Source organism: Nothobranchius furzeri, chromosome 5 (genome assembly GCF_043380555.1).
Source record: "Nothobranchius furzeri strain GRZ-AD chromosome 5, NfurGRZ-RIMD1, whole genome shotgun sequence".
Classification (NCBI taxonomy): domain Eukaryota; kingdom Metazoa; phylum Chordata; class Actinopteri; order Cyprinodontiformes; family Nothobranchiidae; genus Nothobranchius; species Nothobranchius furzeri.
The window spans coordinates 11,957,184-11,979,671 of record NC_091745.1 but is presented as its reverse complement, the minus strand read 5'-3'; the positions used below and the strand labels follow the sequence as shown (position 1 = coordinate 11,979,671).

Here is a 22,488-nt window from a genome sequence, read left to right as displayed (position 1 = left end):
GTAGAATAAAATATAATAAACTAGCATAAAACTTTGCTATAAAAATGGCAGGTAATGGTAACATGGCTGATAACGTGACTTTGTGTCGAGTAGAGACGAGCATGGTTGTGTGTTTATAAGCTATTCACAAGTCTAACGGCAGATGGAAAGAAGCTGCCTGAGGGAAGCGGTTCAAAAAGTCTGTGACCCGGGTGAGAAGGGTCAGCTGCTATCCGACCAGCACGCCCCCGAGTTCTGGAGACGTACAGGTCCTGGAGAGATGGAAGGCTGCAGCCAATCACCTTCTCACCAGAGCGTTTTAAAAATGCTATGGTCCTATAAAACAGCTAAGGAAACGGGACAGAATGGATTGGGGAAAAAGGAAAGAATGCAATGACACACACACACACACACACACACACACACACACACGCACGCACGCACACACACACACACCACACGCGCGGCAGAAAACCAAAGGGAGGAGAGCAGAGTGAAAGAGGAAGAGGTAAATAAAAACAAAATGCCAGGAGAGAGAGAGAGCTGCAGGAATGCAAATAGAAGCCGAAGCGAAGATTATAATGATGATAAAAGCTTCTGCTCTGTGGGACGGCTCTCTGTTGGTGTGAAAGCTGTTAAATATGAATGAATGAAAAAGGAGCTTCAAGAGGAAAGATTGTGGGTGGGGACAGAAAACAGGACTGGGATTGGTGGAGAGGAAGCTGTGGCGTAGACGCTGGGAGACAAAGAAGATGGGCTTGAGAAATGAAGGGGGTGTCTAATGCTGACAGAGGAGCAAGGCTGAAGGTCAAAGAAGAGTCGGAGCATCGTTAATCTTTCTCATCTGTGTTTCTGGGCTGACTGAAGAGCTTTGGGCGACGTTTCAGGGAATCAGATCAGCTGTAGCTGTTTATTTTAAAATCACATCAGGAGTGACAACAGATACGGGTGGATGTGATGGTGTGAATAAAAACACGTGATCTCATCCCATTGTGCAGGAGATGAGCTGATTGGTCAGCGCTGTTGAGGAGTGTTGTGTTGTTGTCTGGTGGGGGTTATGGAGTCTGCTGACACGTCTCAGAGCAGGAGGGCAGCTTGATGTGGGGAGGACAGGTTCAAATACCTGCTGGAGATGGAGGGGGCGGGGCTGTATTGATGGTTTAAAAATAACACCTCGGTGCGTTCCTCTTTCAGCTTTGCAAAATGATGCAACTGTCAAGATTCCTTGCAGGGCAGAGAGAGAGTGAGGGCTCACATGTTGTAATTCTCCTTCTCATCTGTTGTTGCATGGGCTGGACGTTTCCTCGTCTGCCCTCAGGGTCAGAACGGGATGGGTGGAGTGGAAGCACACACACACACACACACCCTGTCACTCACTACCTCTCATTTTGACCATATATGGTTACTACCATGTCCTGTGTCGGAAGGCTTACGCTCATAGTCGAGCAGGAAGTCAGCGTCTCTTCAAAACCTGATTGTATGCTGCCTCAGCCTTACGTTGCACACATTACACACACTCCTATACACGGTGTGTTTCCTATTAAAACAAGGAAACGTCTGCAGTACTTCCTGGTGCCTAGTTAGCAGACGGGTCTGAAATATGTTTGTTGAAGTTAAATGTGAAGAAAAGGGACCAAATATTAGCCAGAACTTTGGGGAAGTCTTCTTTCTAGAGTGCTAAAGACATTAACAGCATTAAATTCAGTGGAAGTGACGCCTTCAGCATTTTTATGTTTGCTGGTTCGACGACATCGAGCTGCAATAAAGCCAGCAGGAAAAAAACAAAACAAGTTTCTTGTGCTGGTAAACATATTTTATTAGGTCAGCTGAACCCAGATCTGAGCCTGAAGCCAAGTCAGGACCAGAAGGCTGTGCGTCACTCCGTCTTCCTGCTGAAATCTTCTATAAGTGTTATTCTGCTCTTGTTTCCTGTACTGCTCTTCTTTGTGTTGCATCTTTTTAAAGGTGTGGCTTGTTTCTGACCTGCTGCTGTTTGCTGTGCAGGTCCACTACAGGGAGGATTTTGAGAAGAACAAAGGAAAAGGTTTCAGCGTGGTTGCAGACACGCCAGAGCTGCAGAGAATTAAGAAAACGCAGGACCAAATCAGCAATGTAAGTTTGTAGAACGTCTGATTTAAGTAGATTCTGTTCTGTTGATAGTTTTATGTCATCCATCTTTTAATGGGATCAACCACGTCGTTTCTAAAATGGGATTCTACATTTTGTTCCTCCCTGATTAAATTAGACGTAACAATGAACTGGCCTACATTATCATGGACTTCTCCCTGCCCCTGCTGTTTGTGTCCTGGTAATGTCGTCATATGGCACTGAACGTAGAGGAAGTGGCCCCGGCAGTTCCTAAAACGATGAGCGGCCACCACCAATGTCCAGACTGTAGAGCAGTAAACTTAAACGTGTGGGATCCCCACAAGGGAGGATCTGAGGGCAGACCTCATGGAGCGCTGGGTCCTGGCAGCGTAGTTTAATAGGACATGAGGCCTAATCTGCTTTTTTAGACTCTGTTGTGGTTTGATCCTGTGTGAAGATGTTATATGTAACTGAAAATGTCAGAAATGGTTTGCGTGTTGAAGCAAGACGGTTTTCGTAAAATTCAGCTGAAAGGTTTTTAAACCAGCGGATGTCACGTTAATGCATCTGGTTCCTTTCCTTAAAGCTTCTCTTCCGCTTGAAGACGCCAAACCTGTTTCAGCATCATTGTTTGTTCTCGCTTACTTTGTTGAAGTTCTCCTTAAGTCGCACAGTTCTCCTCCTTTTTTGATCCATCTGCTCCAGATCCATTTCCACCATCTATGAATGCCTTGTGTTTACCTTGTTTCTCTATTTTCTTTACAAAACCCAAAACGCGCCATTACACACATGCAGCTCTGCACCGGACTCACTAATAGTGTAATTACTGTGGAGGGTGATGGATAATTACTGCTTTCATGCAATGAGAGATCTTGCATGTCTAAGATCAAGCGCCTGTGTATACCAGAGAAAAGCATATATTACATGCATTCATGGATGCACACAAACACCAGTTAAAAATATACGAATCGGGCTCCTTGGGAAGTGTTTTTGTATGTCTGCCTGTAATTAGAGCATCATTCCAAGCCAGTCATTAGGGAAGCTCTGAGGACACACACTACCCTTTTGTGTTGTTTTAAAAGCAAACGAAGGTAAACTCTTTATGTCCATGTTTGGTTCTGGTTCCTTCATTTTCTGCTGCCTCCTCCCTAAAAAACAGCAATGACTAACAAACCTATGAGTGTTTTCCTATGGTCAACACACACACACACACACACACACACACACACACACACACACACACACACACACACACACACACACACACACGCGCACACACACACACACACACACACAACCTGCTCTCTCAAAATAAACTAAACTAATCTCCCTCACACACTCATTTGAAGCATATTGCACTTGAGAGAAGCTACTGTTCTCTCACACACACACACACTCTGTCTCTCTCCGTGGTCTCATCCAGACTGGGAATACACTCCCAACCAAAGCTTCCACACAGTGGATTCTTTGAGCCGGACTGAGAGCAGGAACACAATCATGGTATTAGATCTTGACTGAGGCGCTGTGAGTCAGTCTGTTAGCAGTCTGGTAATGGGGGGAGTATATCAGTTCTTGTGTTTTTTTCACTTTCACATAAAAAAACTCATAGATTTAGCATAATATAGTTTAGATGTGTCACGTGACACTCCCACCCCACGTCTAGAGCCGGTGTTTCCTGCAGAGTCTTGCTGCCTCATCTTCACCCTGAATAATGTTCAGACTTTTATCTAGTTCCTTTTTTTCTCCTGGACTGTTAATTTGTGATGTGTCAATGAGGGTTGCCATGTAACTCTGACCTCACCTTACTTCCGGCTGCTGAGATGTCATTTCCTTTTAGCTTCAAGCTGCTTCCTCAACCTTGGCTGCACAAACCACCCCACCTATCCACGCGGTTGCAGAGGAAAGGGGGCCCCCTGGTGGACAGAAATAAACTGCATGTGTGGTGAAATAGCCCCACGCGGTTTTAAACGGTCTCTATTTATGTCATAGATTGCTTTTTGTTTGCATGTTTCAGATTAAGTACCACGAGGAGTTCGAGAAGAGGAAGGTGGGAGGAGATGCTCCACTTACACCGAGCAGCCCCAACCAAGGTATTCATCAGATCCTCACAGCGAACAAAGAGAATTAGAAAAGAATAAATAAGATTTAGCTACTAATTATTGAACTCCTGCAGAAGTGATTTAATCTTACAATCATAACTGTCATAAAAGCATGAAGAATTCAATATGAGGACTGCTGTAAAGACCCTGACACCCGTCAGTGACTTGATGCAATCTGCTGGTTCCTTATATAGGAAACTTTTACTGGTTGGTTTAATGAACTGACCTGTGTTGGATGTTTACTGTGGGAGGAGCCTTGAGACGACTCTCTTCGTGATTTGGCGCTATACAAATAGATTAATATGAAGTAAACAAAAACATCTAGTCAAGTCAGCCTAGTTCAGACCCAGAGACACGTGGATGATTAACATGAACAGCTGTGTTGCTACTTCAGTGTGAGCATCGCTTCTTAACGGAAAGGTTGAACTGTTGGTGGAGCGGCAGGTTTGTTGTTTAGAGGCTTGATTCTTTTACAGAGATTCAGTGTTTAGTGCAGCAGGGAGGGAAACAGCTTGTCTGGACTTGCTGTGTTTTTGAATTCCCTCCTCCATAAAAGAACCAGTGCACCGATACAAACGGGGATAGATATGTTGGAAATGCTCGCGGTGGTTTGGCTAATTAGAAATATATGAAGGCACATTTGTAGCAAAGTCCTTGCAGATCCTTGTTGGTCCTGTTTCACATTTGACTTTCAAAACAGTTGGTCTGATTTGTCTCTGCACTCCCTTCGCCAGGAGCTTACCAGTCTCCTGCAGCCTCTCAGAACTTCCACTTTGAGCCTGCTCCTGAACCAGTGCGCCAGGCAGCTGCTGCCCCTCCTCCCAGTTCTGGGGTAAGTTCTCACAGCCGGACTGCACAGATGAAGTAGCTCTAAGTTGATTTGTGACCACGGTGCTGTGCTGTCAGATGTGCATTTGTTTCAGGTTGTGCAAATGAGTGCACCATAGTTGTGGATCTCTACCCTCTCCCTCCTATCACTTTATGTCAGCCTAACCCCGGCTTTCCACAGGAGCCGTCAGCAGCACGTTACTGCAGCAGCACGTCATAGCTGCTGATAGGAACCGCTGTGGTCAACAGAACCTTTTCCACTGGAGCCGTCGGCAGCCGTCAGCAGCGCGAGTCGGCCGCGTCTCAGGAGCAGCATGTCGCGGCCTTTACGCGCCGGTTCTATTTTCTACGCGCGACGCCTCTGAAACGGGTCAAGTTCGACATTTTTTGGGAAGGAAAGACAGGAAATTGGACGCGGAAATGGAGAGGAGCTCCCGAGATTTTGGGAATAAAGAACGTAGTGCCTTCCGGTTGCTTTACTTTAAAAAAGGTTACTAACTGTGCGTCCCCGTGAGAAGTTATCACCTAGCTAGCGGTCTCCTTTGTTTTTCAGGTCCGTATTGGCGATTATAAAACAGACAGAACATAAAACACAAACCATGTTGTAGTTTTCTCCTGCTTGTTGTTGTGTTTACTGACGAAGTCACTCGTGTGACTTCGTGCTCTGTCGGTGACAGCTGCTCCCCTGCTGCTTCGCGTCTCGTGGGAAGGGCCAAGCAGCAGCTTACGCGAGCAAGACGTGCTGCTGCAGTAACGTGCTGCTGTCGGCTCCCGTGGAAACCCGGGGTAACATCCACTCACTAAGCACTTCACTTTATCTTCTGGATTTGTCCACCGTGTATCACAGCAACTTCATGAATGTGTGTTTTTGCTCCTGATTCTGCATCTGGCTCATCTCGTTGTAAAACCTGATTATGTCCTCGTTATTTTATTTCTTCCTGCATCACACTGACCAGCGTAACCATTACAGACCCGTCTACGAAGAACGTTTGCGTTAATGCGGCGTTTGTTCTAGAAGCTAAGCCGACCTTTGGTTGTTTTTGTCGACAGAAACGATACAGGGCAGTTTACGACTACGTTGCAGCCGATGACGACGAGGTGTCCTTCATGGATGGAGACGTGATCGTAGACGTTCAGCAGATCGACGAAGGCTGGATGTACGGTCGCGTGGAGCGCACGGGCCAGCAGGGCATGCTGCCTGCCAACTACGTGGAGGCCATCTGAGTGAGAGGGAAAGTAACGGAGGATTGAGGGAAGGAAGGGAAAGAATGAAAGGAAAAGCCCAGTGCCATCTCATCTTAACGCCACTTTCTCTTAATTTTATTCTCTAATCTATCCCGCGTGACCCTGAGTCCCTTCCCCCCCCGCATCCTGCCCTGCTCTCGCCGTTCGCCAACCACACACACAAACTCTGTCTGTCTGCTTCTCTGTACAAGTCTGTCTTTGCTGATGTCTGTCTGTTTCCTGTTTGTTTCCCACACATCTCGAATCCACTTTAGTGCAAATGAAAATTGAAAGTTTTAAAGATGAACCCGTAACGGTTTGTTAGAGGGGTCTTACCCATGCCGCAGCTTCATCCTAGCTGCAGCGTGTAATCCTGACACGTCACGCATAAAGAATGAAAAATGCTAAATAAATCCCCCACAAGTCGGTCGAGCCTGCAGACTTTGTTCTGAGGAGATTACTGACCGTTTTGGCTCTTTTCTTTGATCTGAACCAGACTGGAAACCGTTGAATCTCAGTTAGTCAGAAATAAGCTTGGAGAATTGTTTCGACTTGTACATTCCTTTTAACCTCCAAGTCTTTTGCACCAGTCAGCCGCATATCAGCCGGAACAGAGACGATATATATATATATATATATAAACACATTTCGCCTTTATGTGCACAGAGTATCACTCTCATGTTCAGCACTGCCTTGTGGATAACGTTGTGAAACTGGAATCGTGGCCCAACTGAAGAGCTCCTCCTTTCAGCGCCGCTCTCCGGCCTCCTGGACCCGGGAGGGATCAGGGACGAGTTGGGCGACACGACGAGTCTGATCTCCCGCGTCCACACTGACCTCACCACCTCAGTTAGTGTGCTTGCGCTGTGCTTTTTCCTGTTCCTGCAGCTCTCCGTCTTAAGAGAATCACCGTGATAAATGTTTGGAGAACTGGCCAAGTTCTTCCCCTCTGATGTAAAATCACCGACCTGTTTAAAAAGGAGACATCCCAGCACAGCTCTGTATTCCTTTAATTTTAAACTCGTTCCACTGTTTTTGTGCAAAAACATTCCATTTGTTTTTTCATCTAATGTGAGTGAAATAATTGAATCCTGTGCTGTGATAAATGTTTCTCACTGTTCTTATTTTTGCTTCCTTTTTAAAAACTTGCTTGTTTTCAAGAAATTCTCTATGTACTAATTAAATAAAGTAGTGACTGATTTGGACAAAATCTATGGGTAACGGATCAGTTGTGGTTTTAATCAGCATTTAGCTTGAGCCCAGATCAGAGCTGCTTAACTCGGTTAAATGGTCAAACAGACACGGCTAACCAGCTTCAGCAGCATTTTGCGGAGTCCATTTAAAGACTGTTAGTCAAATATGATTTTTTTTTAAATCTACCTCCAAATACCCATAATCCAGGGAGGTTTTAACAGATACAGGCTTGTTTTTCTGAGGTGTAAATAATGTTTCTGACTCCTGATCTAATGCTAATCCCGTTGTCATCACTGTCACTTTCTCATCGCAGACTGGAGTAAAAAGGTTGGATGGGGGGGGGGCATTTTTAGGAGAGGGCAGATGCAGGAGGGCCGAAACGTCCGGCTTCATCAGAGTAAACGAGGCTCTTGTTCTGCAGCCAGATTACGTTGTATAATTGTATATGCATCACAAAGATAAGTTAGGGAGGAGCTAATCCGTCACGGTGCTCTGGGCAGCCACTCGCCTGCAGGTCAAAGCGGCTTGTAGTTTTTGTGAATGTGAAGAAATGAGTTTTAAAGAACGACTTATGGAAAAGCACATTTGGTGCAAGTGTTGAATATCAGTGCAACTTTCCATCTCCAGTGTGACGTTTCAGGTCGAATTGGCATCAAATCTGTAATCTGCCCCAATAACAGGACATTTAGAAGACAAACAGTTTGCCAAGCATACTTGTTTGTTTTGAGTAAACTGAGGAAATGGCTGTGAAATGATTTAGGCTCATGACAATTAGATGGTGACACTGGTAGCTTTCATCTATTTGCTGATTGCAACTTTCTTTTATGTCTAGTTGCTTTTTTTTTTAAACTGGACAAAAAAAACATGGGCAACGACGGTGTGTTGCTGAAGTGTAGCTCGGGATGGATTTGCAAAGCGAGTGATGATGTAAGTGTGTAGGGCCGAGGGGAGACGGACGGACGTTTTCTATCTCCCAGCCTGTGAGGCCGGGGGATGAGTCATTTGCCTGACCTGGATGTTGGTCAGGAGTTAACCCGCACCAAATGCCACTCCTCCTCTCAGACATCACTACTGAATCGCAACCTCTTCCCTCAATCTAGTGTCCCATCCCTCCTCCCTGCTGCAGCCCCTTGTTTCTTCAGCCTTCATCGTAGGCTCCTGTGCTTCTCATCAGTCATTCCCTGCTTCTATCATAACTGGTTCTATACTGTAGACTTGGCAGAGTGAACCCCTATAATCCACAAATGCAGGTTTAGCTCTCAGACCAGTTTGGTGCATTCCATATTATAAAATGTTTTGTTTTTGATATGATTTTGTTCTTTTTTAATAAAGATATTCCTATTGTCATGTATTCAAAACTTGGAATACATTCTCCGATTGAGGACCTGGTATCATCTCCTGTTGCCCTGTTACAGCACTTCAAACTGTAAGATCCTGCAGATTCAATAAAATGTCATTTTTTCTCAGATGCCTGTTTGTGTTCATTTACAGGTGAAACTTGACAAATTAGAATATGGTGCAAAAGTTAATTTGTCAGTAATTCAACCTAGAAGGTGAAACTAACATAAAGAATAGACTCATTACATGCAAAGCCTGATATGTCAGCCTTTATTTATGATTGCGATGATTGTAGTTTACAGCTGGTAAGCTCACATTCAAAATCTCAGACAAATGGAATAAAAGGCTTCATATTCTAGAAAGTGTCACGCTCTAATCAGCTAATGAATCCAGAACACCTTAGCCCTTAGATGGTCTCTCAGTCTAAATTGGATTACTGAAATGAATGGACTTTTGTACCCTATTCTAATTTTCCCTGCTTCATGTTTGAGAAGCATGTGGTTTAACTGGTCAGATTACACTTTTTGGATCCATCTCATAAACTAGCCTGATGCTGCCAGACCTGTAGGACCAATAACTGACTTCCATAGAATTTGCCACGAAGTAAGTAAGTAAAAGTTTATATAGCGCCTTTCTCAGATATAAATCACAAAGCGCTGTACAACATGATAAAGATCAGGGCAAATACCTCTAACCAATAAAAACATCAGAAAAGCAATAGCAGTGATAAATGTAGAAAATAAAATCATGAGTATAAACAAAGTGAAGGTGTGAACCCGAACAAAGCCATCTTTTGGAAACATTTAGGGAGGGAACGCCTGGATGAAAAGGTGAGTTTTTAGATGATTTTTAAAGACCTCTACAGTGTTAGAGAGACAGAGATTTGAAGGTAGACTGTTCCAAAGTCTGGGGGCAATAGACTGAAAGGCCCTGTCCCCTTTGGTTTTCAGTCTGGTTCGAGGAACAGCCAGGAGGTTTTCAGATGTGGATCTAAGGTTCCGAGAGGTGGTGTGTGGGGATAAAAGCTCAGATAGGTAGCTTGGAGCCTGGTTGTTAAGAGCTCTATAGGTCAGGACTAAAACTTTAAAATGTATTCTATATTCTACCGGGAGCCAGTGGAGGGACTGTAAAACTGGGGTGATGTGAGCTCGTCTGCTGGATTTGGTTAGGAGTCTGGCTGCTGCATTTTGGATGGCTTGAAGGCGTGAGAGGGACGTTTTGCTGAGACCAGTAAAAAGAGCGTTACAGTAGTCTAAGCGTGATGACACAAAGGCATGGATGATTTTTTCCAGATCTGCAGTAGAAACCAGTTTACGGACTTTTGAAATGTTTCTCAGTTGAAAGAAGCGGGAGATGGTTTTGACGTGTGAGTCTAAACTTAAAGCTGGATCAAAAATAACTCCTAGGTTTCTAATGTTGGCCTTGGCTGATGGGCAAAAAGAGGAAATTTCTTGCTCGATTTTAGGCTGAAGTTCCGGGGGTGCAGCGATCAGGGTCTCTGTCTTGTTAGCATTGATGACAAGAAAGTTGCTGGACAGCCAGTTACTGATCTGGGTCAGGCAGAGTACAAGTGTGGCCAGCCTGTCCAACTGGTGTGGCATAAAGGACATATAGAGCTGAATATCATCAGCGTAGATGTGGTAGGAGATGTCTGGGAAAGACTGAATGATGCCAGCTAGGGGAAGAATATAGAATGCAAATAGTAGAGGCCCTAGAACTGAACCTTGTGGGACCCCGCATGTTAGAGAGGCAGTATCTGTAGAGAAGAATTCGGACTTCACTGTGAATGTTCTGTTAGTGAGATAGGAAGAGAGCCAGTCTAGAGCAGAACCTGAAATCCCAGCCAGGGCCTTTAACCTGTTTAGTAGAACGTTGTGGTCTACAGTGTCAAAAGCTGCACTGAGGTCTAGCAGAACCATGACAGAGCATTTCCCTGCATCAGCAGCCATCAGGAGGTCATTATGCACCCTTACTAGAGCAGTCTCAGTTGAGTGCTGCTTCAGAAAGCCAGACTGGAAGGGGTCAGAGATCTTTGACTTAGAAAACCAGGATCTGAGTTGGGTTTCAACAACCTTCTCAAGTACTTTGCTGATGAAAGGTAGCTTAGAAATGGGCCTAAAGTTACTGGTGGAGCTGGTGTCAAGGTTGGGTTTCTTTAAGAGAGGAGTCACTACTGCATTTTTAAAGTAAGATGGAACACAGCCTTGGCTCAGTGAGCTGTTGATTATAGTCAACAGAGATGGACTGATGACGTCAAGGGACCCGACTAAAACAGAGGGAGTTAAGACATCTGATGAGCATGATGAGAGTTTCATCTGACTGATTATTGTGGTTAAGTCATTTAGTGTAATTGGGGAGAAGGAGGTGAAAGACTCGGAGCACTGGGGGACCTCCCCTTCTGAGGGGGCGAGGGCTGGTGGAATGCTGGATCTCAGATTCAGCACCTTGTTTTAAAAAAAGTGGAGAAAGGTGTTACAGTCATCAGCTGAAGATAGCTGAGCCTGCTGCGGAAGAGAAGACACGATGCTGGAGATGGTATCAAACAAAACCTTAGGATTATTCTTATTTTGGCATATGAGGTTGTTGAAGAAAGAAGAACTGGCATTTTCTACAGCTTCGTTGTATGACTCGAGAAGTTCTTTAAAATATTCACGATGAACAACCAGACCTGTCACAAAGTACACAAAAGGATTCTAGAAGCACCACATTAAAGAGCAAGTCACCCCCAAATAAACTTTTTTTGCTGGTAAACTAAATAAATGAGTGTCTAATCGTGCTGCAGACACGTATCGTCAATAATTTGGCACTTCAGTGCGTCTTAGTTCAAATTTAAATATTCTGCCTAAAACTGGCAGTGTTGTGCCGTTGTCAGGTAAAAACTCTGCACTGTACTTTAATTTAAATCTGCCACCGCTATTGGCTAAGAGGTATGCTATGATGTAAACTGGTACATTATGATGTCACAATGCTGTCGTGAGCCTGTGTGTGTGTATTTGTTAGCAGCTCCGCCCTCTCGGTCTGCCAGGCAACAGCATTTGTTGCGTTTTTCAAACATGAAGTGGGAGTGGAGTTAGAATCTGGTAGGGGTTGACTTGCTCTTTAAGGTCCGAGGTCAGGATTTAACAGTGAGAATGAGATGGATCAAAAAGGAATCAACGGCTCATCTCACGTTCATCAAAATACATCTAGGTGATCCCCAAGGCCTCAGGAAAATGTTCTGCAGACTGATGAGACTAAAGTGGAACCTTCAGGAGTGTGTTCCATTGCATCTTGAGTAGACCTAACAATACAGTTCAGAAACACACAATCATACAGTCAGACATGATGCGACTTTGCCGCTTCAGCACCTGAACCGCTTAGAGGCAGGACTTCTGCTGTCCAGCAGGTCATCCTGAAGGCCGCCAGTGTTGGGTCTGCCAGCCGTGGTGATCTCTGGCAACTCACAGTTCAGCTCCATGGTGCTGGGCCCATGTGGGCCCTACGCAGGGCTACTCTAGAAGATGTCAGCCCCTCAGAATGGTTTGTCAGACAATCGTAACAGCTGTCCGTTGGAGGTCCTTTTCTGGGGGTTCTGGGGGGTACAAATCCACCAGGTGGCGCTACAACATTGAACACCAATTGGTTTAATCACACGCGCGCGCGCATGCAGTTGTGGCGTTTGTTTCCTCGTTGGTTGAAAGTGGGCGGGGACTCGGTCCGAGTTCCGTCCGAACTCTTCCGATGTTGTCCGATCTCTTGCAGCTGCTGTTCGTGCGCCTCCCGTCCTCCGCTCATCTCCTCCTTTACCATCATGGTGGACATTTTGGTGTTGATGTTCTTCGCCATCATGGCTCTGGTTTTCCTCTCCTATCTCATCTACGTGCTGTGATGAAGAGGCCTCACCGGCCGCCCGGCCCACCGTGGACCATGAGCTGGTGCGTCATAATAAGCCCGTCTGCATCTGAACACAACGGGAGTTTGGCTTTGATGTTCTGAATCTGTTCCAGAGAGAAGACTCCCTCCCGGGCTGTGACGTCTCCTCCTGCAGCTCTAGGTGGAATTTAAGGAAATCCAGAAGGAAACAAACGGAGATTTCTTCATTCCTTCCTCTTCCTCTTCATCATCTTCATCCATCAGCCTGGACAATCTCCTCCAACTGAATCCTCTCATCACCAGGCACAAATCCATAGTTATGAACACAGCTGATTGTTAATGCAGGTGCAGGATTTGTTTTATTTATGTCACTGTGTTATTATTTAAGGCTCCCCTTCTATTTCAGGGATTTCTTCTTCTTGTTTGCTCCACCTCCACGTTTCTCCTCCCAACAGAGAAAATCCAGAACAAAAACTAGTTCTGACCTGTGTGGGGAAAAGGAAACACTGTTTCTTTGCTTTCTATTTTCAGCATGTCGTGTTTACAGATGCACTGACAATTTGATGAAATGCATTTTGAATCACGTATCAAATAAAATGATCCCAGAAAACCAAAATGTATTGTTTTAATTTGGACCAAAAATGAATTCATAGTTTTGTGTCACTGTCCTAACCAGGACCTAACACAAGAGGCTCTAAGGAAACTACTGAAGTATCTAATGATGCTGACTGAAAAACCTTGGGCAGAGGTTAAATATTCAGATATATTTTACATTTTTAGAGCCACAGAGGGCTTTTTACACCTTTTCTCAAATTCAATGACTCATGCTATGTTTGAACTTGTTTGTTAGTTGGTTGGTTTATCAGTAAAGTTCCTTATTCAAATGTGTTTTATGTTTATTTGTTTGATTGTTGTCATTCTGGTGTTGAGAGCAGCCAACAAATGATGTGTTCGTGCTGCAAGTGGAGCTGTTGAGTTATAGCCATAGCTGGTCCCAGTCCAGGTGATCCGTCCATCCATCCATCCATCCATCCATCCATCCATCCATCCACCCATTCATCCATCCATCTATCCATCCATTTTCTTCCACTTATCCAAAGTCGGGTCACGGAGGCAGCAGCCTAAGACCCAGCCACTCGGGCCAAGTGTTCCCTAGATGGGAGACAGTCCCTCCAACGTGTCCAGTCCAGGTGAGATGAGGTTTTAATTAGGTATGAAGACAGCTTTGTGGTTTCTCTTTGACAGTCATAAAATAATCATCTTTTATTTACTTAAATCTTTATTGTCCTCACAAACTAGTAAAAGCAATAGGAAAGAGTATTCATAAAGTCATTTTAGTTACTAGTCAGTTGAAAACAAATGTTAGTTCATGCATCTTCCCATGTCCTTGTGATGGACTTAAGACCAATCCAAGATGTCCGCCGCCTCTCACCCTATGACAGCTGGAGACCGACACCAGCTCCCTACAACCCCACTGAGGAAAAGGTGGCGTAGAAGGTGAGTGAATAGTGAATGAGTGAGGGAGTAGTGAGTGAGTGAGCGAGTAGTGAATGAGTGAGTGAGTAGTGGGTGAGTGAATAAGTGAATGATTGAGTGAGTGAGTGAGTGAGTGAGTGAGTGAGTGAGTGAGTGAGTAGTGAATGAGTGAGTGAGTAGTGGGTGAGTGAATAAGTGAATGATTGAGTGAGTGAGTGAGTGAGTGAGTGAGTGAGTAGTGAGTGAATGATTGAGTAAATGAGTGAATGATTGAGTGATTGAGTGACTGACTGAGTGAGTGAGTGAGTAGTGAGTGAATGATTGAGTGAATAAGTGACTGAGTGAGTGAGTAGTGAGTGAATGATTGAGTGAATAAGTGAGTGAGTGAGTGAATAAGTGAGTGAGTGAGCGAGTAGTGAGTGAGTGAGCGAGTAGTGAATGAGTGAGTGAGTGAGTGAGTGAGTGAGTGAGTGAGTGATTGAGTGACTGACTGACTGAGTGAGTGAGCAGTGAGTGAGTGAGTGAATAAGTGAGTGAGTGAGTGAGCGAGTAGTGAATGAGTGAGTGCATGAGTGACTGAGTGACTGAGTGAGTGAGTGAGTGACTGACTGAGTGAGTGAGTAGTGAGTGAATGATTGAGTGAACAAGTGAGTGAGTGAGTGCGTGAGTGAGTGAGTGAGTGAGTGAGTGAGTGAGTGAATGAATGAGTGAGTGAGTGAGTGAGTGAGTGAGTTTATCTTTTCATTCTGTCACCATGTTTTCTCTGAAGATGATTCCCTCTCCATCCAAACTGCGCTTGATTAAATTCCAGGTTTCAGTGAGACAACAATGGGGGAACAATGAGAATCCTCTGTGGGTCTAACAGTTTGCAAATTTTATTTTGAAAGGCACTATAAAATAAAAAGTTTAATTACTGGAAGAGGAACAAAGTGTGCTTTACATCAATTAAATACAATAAAAACCAATGATAACCTAAGAATAAAAACAATAAATGAAATAAAATAGCAAAAACAATTAAAGAAACTATTAAAATAAAAACAAAACCTTACCTCCTCCTCTCTAATATAGATTACTAATCTTGTATTTAAATTACAATTTTTTCATTCCCCAAAAAAATCTTTTAAATATTAAATGATGATTAAAAAAGGCTTTATAATTTATGTTCTTGAGGTCCCACTAGTACAAAAGCGCTAAGGTAAACAAATTTACTCTAAAACAACCTTATGTCATTGGATTTTTGAATTCATTTAAACCATCCCTGTTTTTGCTGCTGACTGCTATTAGGCATCCAAACAGGTTGGATCTTTCTGGTTCTTGTTCATCCAGTTTATTCTGTGATCTTTCACTGATATGGCCTAGGGCCACACACAGCCCCACCCTGTTCCAGCCATCCCTGGAAGTACCCTAACAACAGAAGCACACGCATGTTTGTGTCAGCCATGTTGGTGTTCTTTGCTCCTCATGCTGTGCGTCTGACGCAGATGAAGGTCCTCAGACATTCAGCTAGTGCGTTCAAACAAAAGGCAACAACACTTTCCTGGGTTTTTGAATACTTAATTTCTCACCTGAATAGTTTTCTTAAATCAGACGTTTAGACTGCAGAGATTTTAAACTTGCCATCTTAGAAATCACACCCTCCCCCTGAAGGTAGTTGGGGGATCTCTTGTCCTGGTTTGGCCTCAGATGAGAAGCAATGCCTCTTCAAGCAAAGAAAAGTCCTGTTTCTTCTTTTTTTTCTTACCAATTGATGATGAGGGTCATCAAACTTTTCACATAAGATTAACGATAAAGATGATGATCAGAATGAAACACAGGGGTCTTGTAATCCTGCGTGTTTTGTTCTCTGGTTGTTTCCAGCGTGGATTCTAGAAGGTTGATGGTACGATTTCCTCTCTGAGGTTCCGAGGTTACTAATGGGAATGTGCAGTGGTTTATAATGTTCTCATAAGGGTTTCAGAGAGGACTGTGGAGCATAAAGGATTTCTGCTTTGCTTTCCAGAAAAGAAGCTTCTCTCAGAGGAAGAGTGGATTTTTGTATCTGCTGTTGGTTTACTCCAATACTTCTATGTTTTTCATTTTTATTTCTGGGTTTAGTTTTGTACAAATTAGTAAACATCTCAGCTGCTATAAGCTGGAGGGGAGGTAGCCTGAGAAGGGAAAATGGTGAAACTAAAACCTTTATGACATTTGTGTGAAACATGAGCTGACTGCTTCTGCATTGCAGAAATAAACTTCCCACAAGTTTTTAAGCTTTCTGGATGGCTGTTCTCATCTTAATTATCTGTTGGAATAAACCAGACAAAAGGACGTACCCTGCAGTGGCGGTGCCGGGGCGGGCGGGGGGGGGGGGGGGGGGGGGGGCTATAGCTACCCCTGGATTAGTCATTGCACCCCAAGTAGAATTTTTTTTTTACAATTTAATTTTAATTTAATGTGTGGATGTGATAATATTTAACATACACAACAAAAATAATCAGTAAATTATCATGTAGATAGTAAATACTTAAACCAAAACAGGAAATTGATGTTTTCAGACCTGGAATTTCCTGATCTACCTGGGAGGCCCCCACTGGGTACATACACGGCAAAATAGCAGCTCATGTCATCACTTTATAAGCCTCATGATATCTAGTCATAGCAATCAAAGACTACCAGATTCAATGACGTCAGCCTAAGGAGTCTGAACCAACCACACACACACACACACACACACACACACACATCGAACATCACATTCATTTCCAAACAACACAGAGTTAGTCCTGATAGATTGTAGAATTTATAATAAAATTCTTAAACGATCCCAACTCTCTCTTTTCTTGTCTCAAGGTCAATACAGAGTGTTAAATGAACTCCCTGATGATAAAAACAACCTATTCTTCTGATTATAAAAACTAGATCTACTTACAGTATATTAAAATACAACTCTAGATCGTTTCATCACTCTATTTCTCTACAATAGCACCTGCAGAAAAAATTCTGGAGCCGCCACTGGTACCCTGTGACAATGGCCTCTATGAATTGTCTCAAGTTCAAAGTTTTTAGTCAGTCACAGACTTCAAGAGCGCGGCTTGTGTGAGGCATGACTAAAGCAGAAACAAGCGATGTCCACCAATATGAAAACAAGCTGCTTTAATCTAAAAGATAAATAAGAATTTTTTAAGTTCACAAACTTCCACCACAAGCCAAACGGCTTGGTTATGTTGGGGCCAGCTCCAAACAACTATTATTTTACCTTCACCAACACCAATCTGAACACAAAGGAGAGGATGGTGAGGTGTGTGTGTGGATGTGTGTATGCGTGTGTTATTGTACTTACGACACACTGAGGACCATTTTCACTATTTTCTCTACAATGTGAGGACATTTTTCCAACTGAGGACATTTTTCCGGTTCTCAATTTTTTTTAAGGCTTACCAGTTGGTTTTAGAGTTTGGTGTGAATTCAGTTGTAGTTAATGTTAGGGTTAGGAATCGATCAGCATTAGTTAGGGTTAGGGTATGGGTATGGGTTACGCATAGTACAGTCACAAACACGAATGGAAGTCAATGGAGGGTCCTCACTATGATAGAAAAACAGAAATGTGTGCGTGCGTGTGTGTGTGTGTGGGGGGGGGGGGGGTGCTTGCGTGTGTCCAGCACCACTTGAGGTCTGGCAGAGGGCAGCCTACTATTTTGTGCCATCGTCTACTCTGACCACCACCTACACAGGCAGCTCAGGTGAAGTGTCTTACCAAGGGACACAACAGCAGAATTCCCTGGAGGGAGCTGGGATCAATCTGACAACCCTCTGGTTACTGGACAACCCGCTCTACCAAGTTTCGGTCCTCCACCACCTTCTTCACCCACGGTGTCCCGCAAGATTCTGTGCTGGGGCCTCCACTGTTCCTTTTTTTTTTTTTTTTTTTGATCTTGTGAAGTACCTCGTGACTTTTATCTTGAGAAGCACTATATAAAAGATTGTTTCTTCTTCTTCCTCCACAACTACTGCTGCTGTTTCTAGGACTCAGCCACTTCACAAGAATAAAAACAAGGATCTCATATTCTCTAAAACAATGATAGAATTCAGTGCTGGTACGCATGATGGCAGCAAAGATTTTAGGATATCTAATTTTATGTCACGCAAAACCAAAATGTTTTTTTTCCTTTTTTTGTTGTTTTTCCTCCTAAAATGTCAAAAACACAATAACAGTGATGATTTGTTTACTCCAATGAATTCAGTTTGAGAGAAAAGAACTGAGAATTAGCTTAGCCACTAAGCCTAGCCTCGGGGGTGCTTTTTAATCAGTTAGCAGTACAGGTGCGGGTAGAATTTGGCTTCTTTTCCAGACCAGTTTATTAAACACAACGCTGTTTCAGACTGTCTTCATCCTAATCTCAGATAGCTCATCCTCTCAATTCCATCAAACATCCAGCTAAAGTTTCTTCACCATGTCCACCACTTTGGGAATAATCCAAATTCCAATCACTATTAGTTTAATCTATCACTCTCACCGTGACAATACACTTACTGTTCAATCTAAACACACACACACACACACACACACACACACACACACACACACACACACACACACACACACACACACACACACACACACACACACACACACACACGGAGCAGCATCATTAGCCTGGGTGGCTCAAATGACACTGCAGAGAGCTGACTGAGCATTAGTTGAGTGAAACAGGACAGGGATGCATCAAAGCTAGTTTTCTGCTCTCTGCATTCTTGACCTCCTCTAACCCTCGACCCTCCACTTTTATGGCCTGACACACTCCTGCTCACCCCACATCAGATCATGATGCACTTATGTTGTTTGTTCATTGAATCACAGCAAAGCACAGCAGGTGCTCATTTGTTTTTGGGCTGCCTTGACTTTTCCCTCGGAGACATATTTTGTTCATTTTCAGTGACGTGTTTTTATGTGATGGCCATTGTTAAAAAAGGAAAAGTCCATCCATTAAACATTTTAGCTGGCAGTTATTCTAAAATTTCTGTGATATTTTTGCTTTACTTTCTGTGAAGGTGACTATTAGCACATCTGTAATGTTTGATCAGTCACAGGTCTGAACCCTGCAGTCCGATCGACTGAAAAGACAGTTTGGCTTATTTTTGTTCAATTGTTTTTTCTTTCAGCAACATTTTTCCCTTGCATGATTAAATTAAATCACTGAGATAAACAGGAGAAAAGTGGACAAACCACAATGCTACGTTCCAAAGATGAATCCAGATTGCAGTGAACAGTAATAATGCCTTTCTCTGAAACAATGTGTGTGTGTGTGTGTGTGTGTGTGTGTGTGTGTGTGTGTGTGTGTGTGTGTGTGTGTGTGTGTGTGTGTGTGTGTGTGTGTTTCTTAAAAGTGATGCATCATAACTCTACCCATGACACTGTTCATGTAGGCCTTTCGGCAATTCAAGGAATGCAGATCACTAGCTGCCTTTCAGCTTTAATGGTCATCCTTTGCTGACAAATTGATTTATAGTCACTTTGGTCAAACTTTAAAATGGTTCTGAACTGAAAAACTATTTTTAAATTATTATTTATGATTATAATTGGTCACTCTGAGTTTTTCATGCAGGCTGAACATGAAAATAGTCTCCTACACCCATCTCCTGCATTAGCTTCTGATAGAAAACAGATGGTGAAACTCTAGGATCAGAACATCCTGACAGATCTACGTCACACAGTCACTTAACATTCATGGACTCACCCATCTCGACTCACGACGGGGAAGGCTGTTGTTGGTTTAGCGTCCAGGAAACAGTAGAGAACGTCTTGGCTTATGTAAGCTAACCGTTAGCATTAGTAAGTCCACCACACAGAACTTCTCCAGGCTTGTGTTATATGTGGAAATAAAATATCAACATTGCAGAGCAAACAGAGCCAGTGGTAGTGTTGCGCTGCTGTTAACCAAAGGAGAGATGCTCAAATATCAGGAGATAAGACTCTTTTTACGGCCGCCGCCTTTTTGCTCTTGGGATGGGATACAGAGCTGTCATCTCCCTTCCTCAAGGCTCGACCAGCAGGAGACTGCTCCATCTTCTTGTGTTTGCACACTTAGGCCCAATCACGTCATCAGCCTGAGACTGACCAAATCTGTGCCATGGCTTCTTGTTGGCTCCATTGGCGTTTTTAAGGATTTTAGTGGTTTTGGTCAGACTGTTTTTAATGGGTAAAGCAAGAGTGCTTTTAGCTTTTAAAATAGGCGAGGGACCAGAGTGCTGGCTTCTTCTTGTGCTCCAAACTTTGAGTATGGTCAGTAGACCTTGTATTGTGTTTGGGAGCATTTTAGATGTCTGTTTTTGTCATGTTGTGGTGTAAATATCTAACCCACGACACAGAATCAACACGGGGAACCAAGGGAGCGGCATAAACGTAGCTGAGATCTTCAAACAGGAATCCGGTGCGGGGATAGTCTGGAGAGAGGAAATCGCTCCAAGGGGGAGTGGTCCGGTCTGGGTTGAAGGGGTTATCCTGAGGCTGAGATCCGGAGAGGCAGCTGAGCTTGAAGATGTGTAAATCCCGGAGGGCATAGGTGGGCTACCGGAGGTGGTCAGGGCCAGGGAGAGACTGAGGGACGAGCGGGGTTGCAGTTCCATAATGCTGCCAGTCTGAGATGAGGGCGGAGGTTTGTCTGGGAACAAGAGCAGGAAGGTAAAAATGCTAAAATCCAATATTCAAAAACACATCAAAATCTCAAAATCTCAAAGCGCTCGAATCTAATACGCAAAGTGGCTGTTAGAAAGTACCCAGGTAGAGCAATCATCCAGCGGAGTGAAGGTGTCTCTCAGCTGCTTAAATGCTCTCTGGCCGGCTGATGAGCAGACAGTCTGCAGCTTGGCCACCTCCGGACACGCCCACCTGCAGATTGAAACTCAAAACCAAACAGTGATACAACCCAGACCGTGACAGCTTTAACTGAGAATCCCCATTTCCAACATGTTACCTTTTAAACACTATTTACTGACCTTTTGGAAATGGAGCTTTGTGTTTTAAAATCCTTATTTATAGTAAAATCGTTGTTTGATTTTGACCATTCTGCACACGCCTCTGTGTTACGACAGCGTCCTTCATTTGAAACACCAACCCAGGTTGTAACAACTCCAAATCCTGCCGTGTTGAGCTCAGCTCTGATCTGGCTCACTTCTAGTTCCTGCACCAGAGGTTTGTTGCCCTTCGAGTACGACTTACTTCTCAGATTCCTCCACATAAAATGGACTGAGTCATTATGATTCATGTGTTGGGTTGGGTTTAAAGGGTAACCCAACATGAAAGTCCGTCCACCGGTCGTTTTCTGTGAGTCGTTTAAATACCCAGAGTAGCTCATGAAGTACTAACGCATAAACACAGGCAAAAACATTATAGACTACTGTTTAGCCTTCGATGCATTCTCCTTTGACACCTGTAACGCCACCAGAACACCAGTGGGACTGTGTTTATGGAGTTGTGGTGAGGCTAGCACAGCAGTTAGAGAAGGAGGAGCACAAAGGACAGTGGAGAAAAGAAAATGGAAGATCGTGAAAGGTAAAAGTGAAGGGAGGAGTGAGTGAAGTCCTTCAGCAGTGAAGTTCATGTAGAGTGGGCGTCCCTGTGTGAGCAGAAGGAAACAACAGAGGATGTCTTCTTCCTGTCTGACCAAGAATGCCCGGGCTCCGGGCTCTCTCCTCCTCTTTTGTGTTGGTTTCTAAATTTAAACCAGAAAGCCTTTAAATGAACTGAAATGAATTTATCTCTGAATTCTTAACAAACACACACACACACACACACACACACACACACACGCACGCACGCATGCACACACGCACGCACGCACGCACACACAAACACAATAAGAGTGGACTACAGGTCCCAACATTCGTCCAACACAATGAGAGGCGGGGAACATAAATCTCACCAGCCAATGGCTTTGTTTGGGTCCTGTGATTGGTGCGTTGCACAGCAGCTGTTGTCAATGGCAACAGAGGTTTGCAGAGAGGCATGAGCTGGACAGCTGGTAGAGGGTCCCCTCAGTCGTCTACCAGGGAGGTCACGTGGTCTTCTGACAGCCAATCTCAACCCTCCGCCCTCCTCTTTTCTTTTTCACTTGGCTCCCGTCAGCTGCAGCAGGAGGGGGAGGGGAGGTGGAAGGAGAGGAGGGAAGTGGTGACAGGGAGGGAGGGAGGGATAGGAGGCTAGCTTACAGAGGGAAAGAGGTTGAGAATGAAAACGGAGAGCGGGAGTGTCCTCCCTATGCGTGGTGATCAGGAAGATAGGTGAGGATCTCATAGACGTCCTGCTTCTCCTTCAGCTGCCAGTCGAGGCGAGGAGAGGGCAGGAGGTGACTGGACGTGTCAGACTGTCACCCTCTTAAACATCAGGAGGAGCAGAGTCATGCCTCAGAGGAAAGGTGCAGCAGCAGCTTCCTCG

The 22,488-nt window shown here is 44.2% G+C and overlaps 1 protein-coding gene across 3 annotated transcripts in view; it reads left to right on the top strand.

The window, feature by feature from the left end:
• The window catches only part of lasp1 (LIM and SH3 protein 1), a 40,740-nt gene extending 34,292 nt beyond the window's left edge, over nt 1–6,448 (top strand). For all 3 annotated transcript variants that reach the window (XM_015948848.3, XM_070551430.1, XM_070551429.1), the window contains 4 exons: nt 1,984–2,091; nt 4,082–4,157; nt 4,901–4,998; nt 6,045–6,448. In XM_015948848.3, coding sequence (XP_015804334.1) covers nt 1,984–2,091; nt 4,082–4,157; nt 4,901–4,998; nt 6,045–6,218 — 456 coding nt within the window. In that variant the 3' untranslated portion in view covers nt 6,219–6,448. The remainder of the gene's footprint in view (nt 1–1,983; nt 2,092–4,081; nt 4,158–4,900; nt 4,999–6,044) is intronic.
• Nucleotides 6,449–22,488: the final 16,040 nt, after the last annotated feature.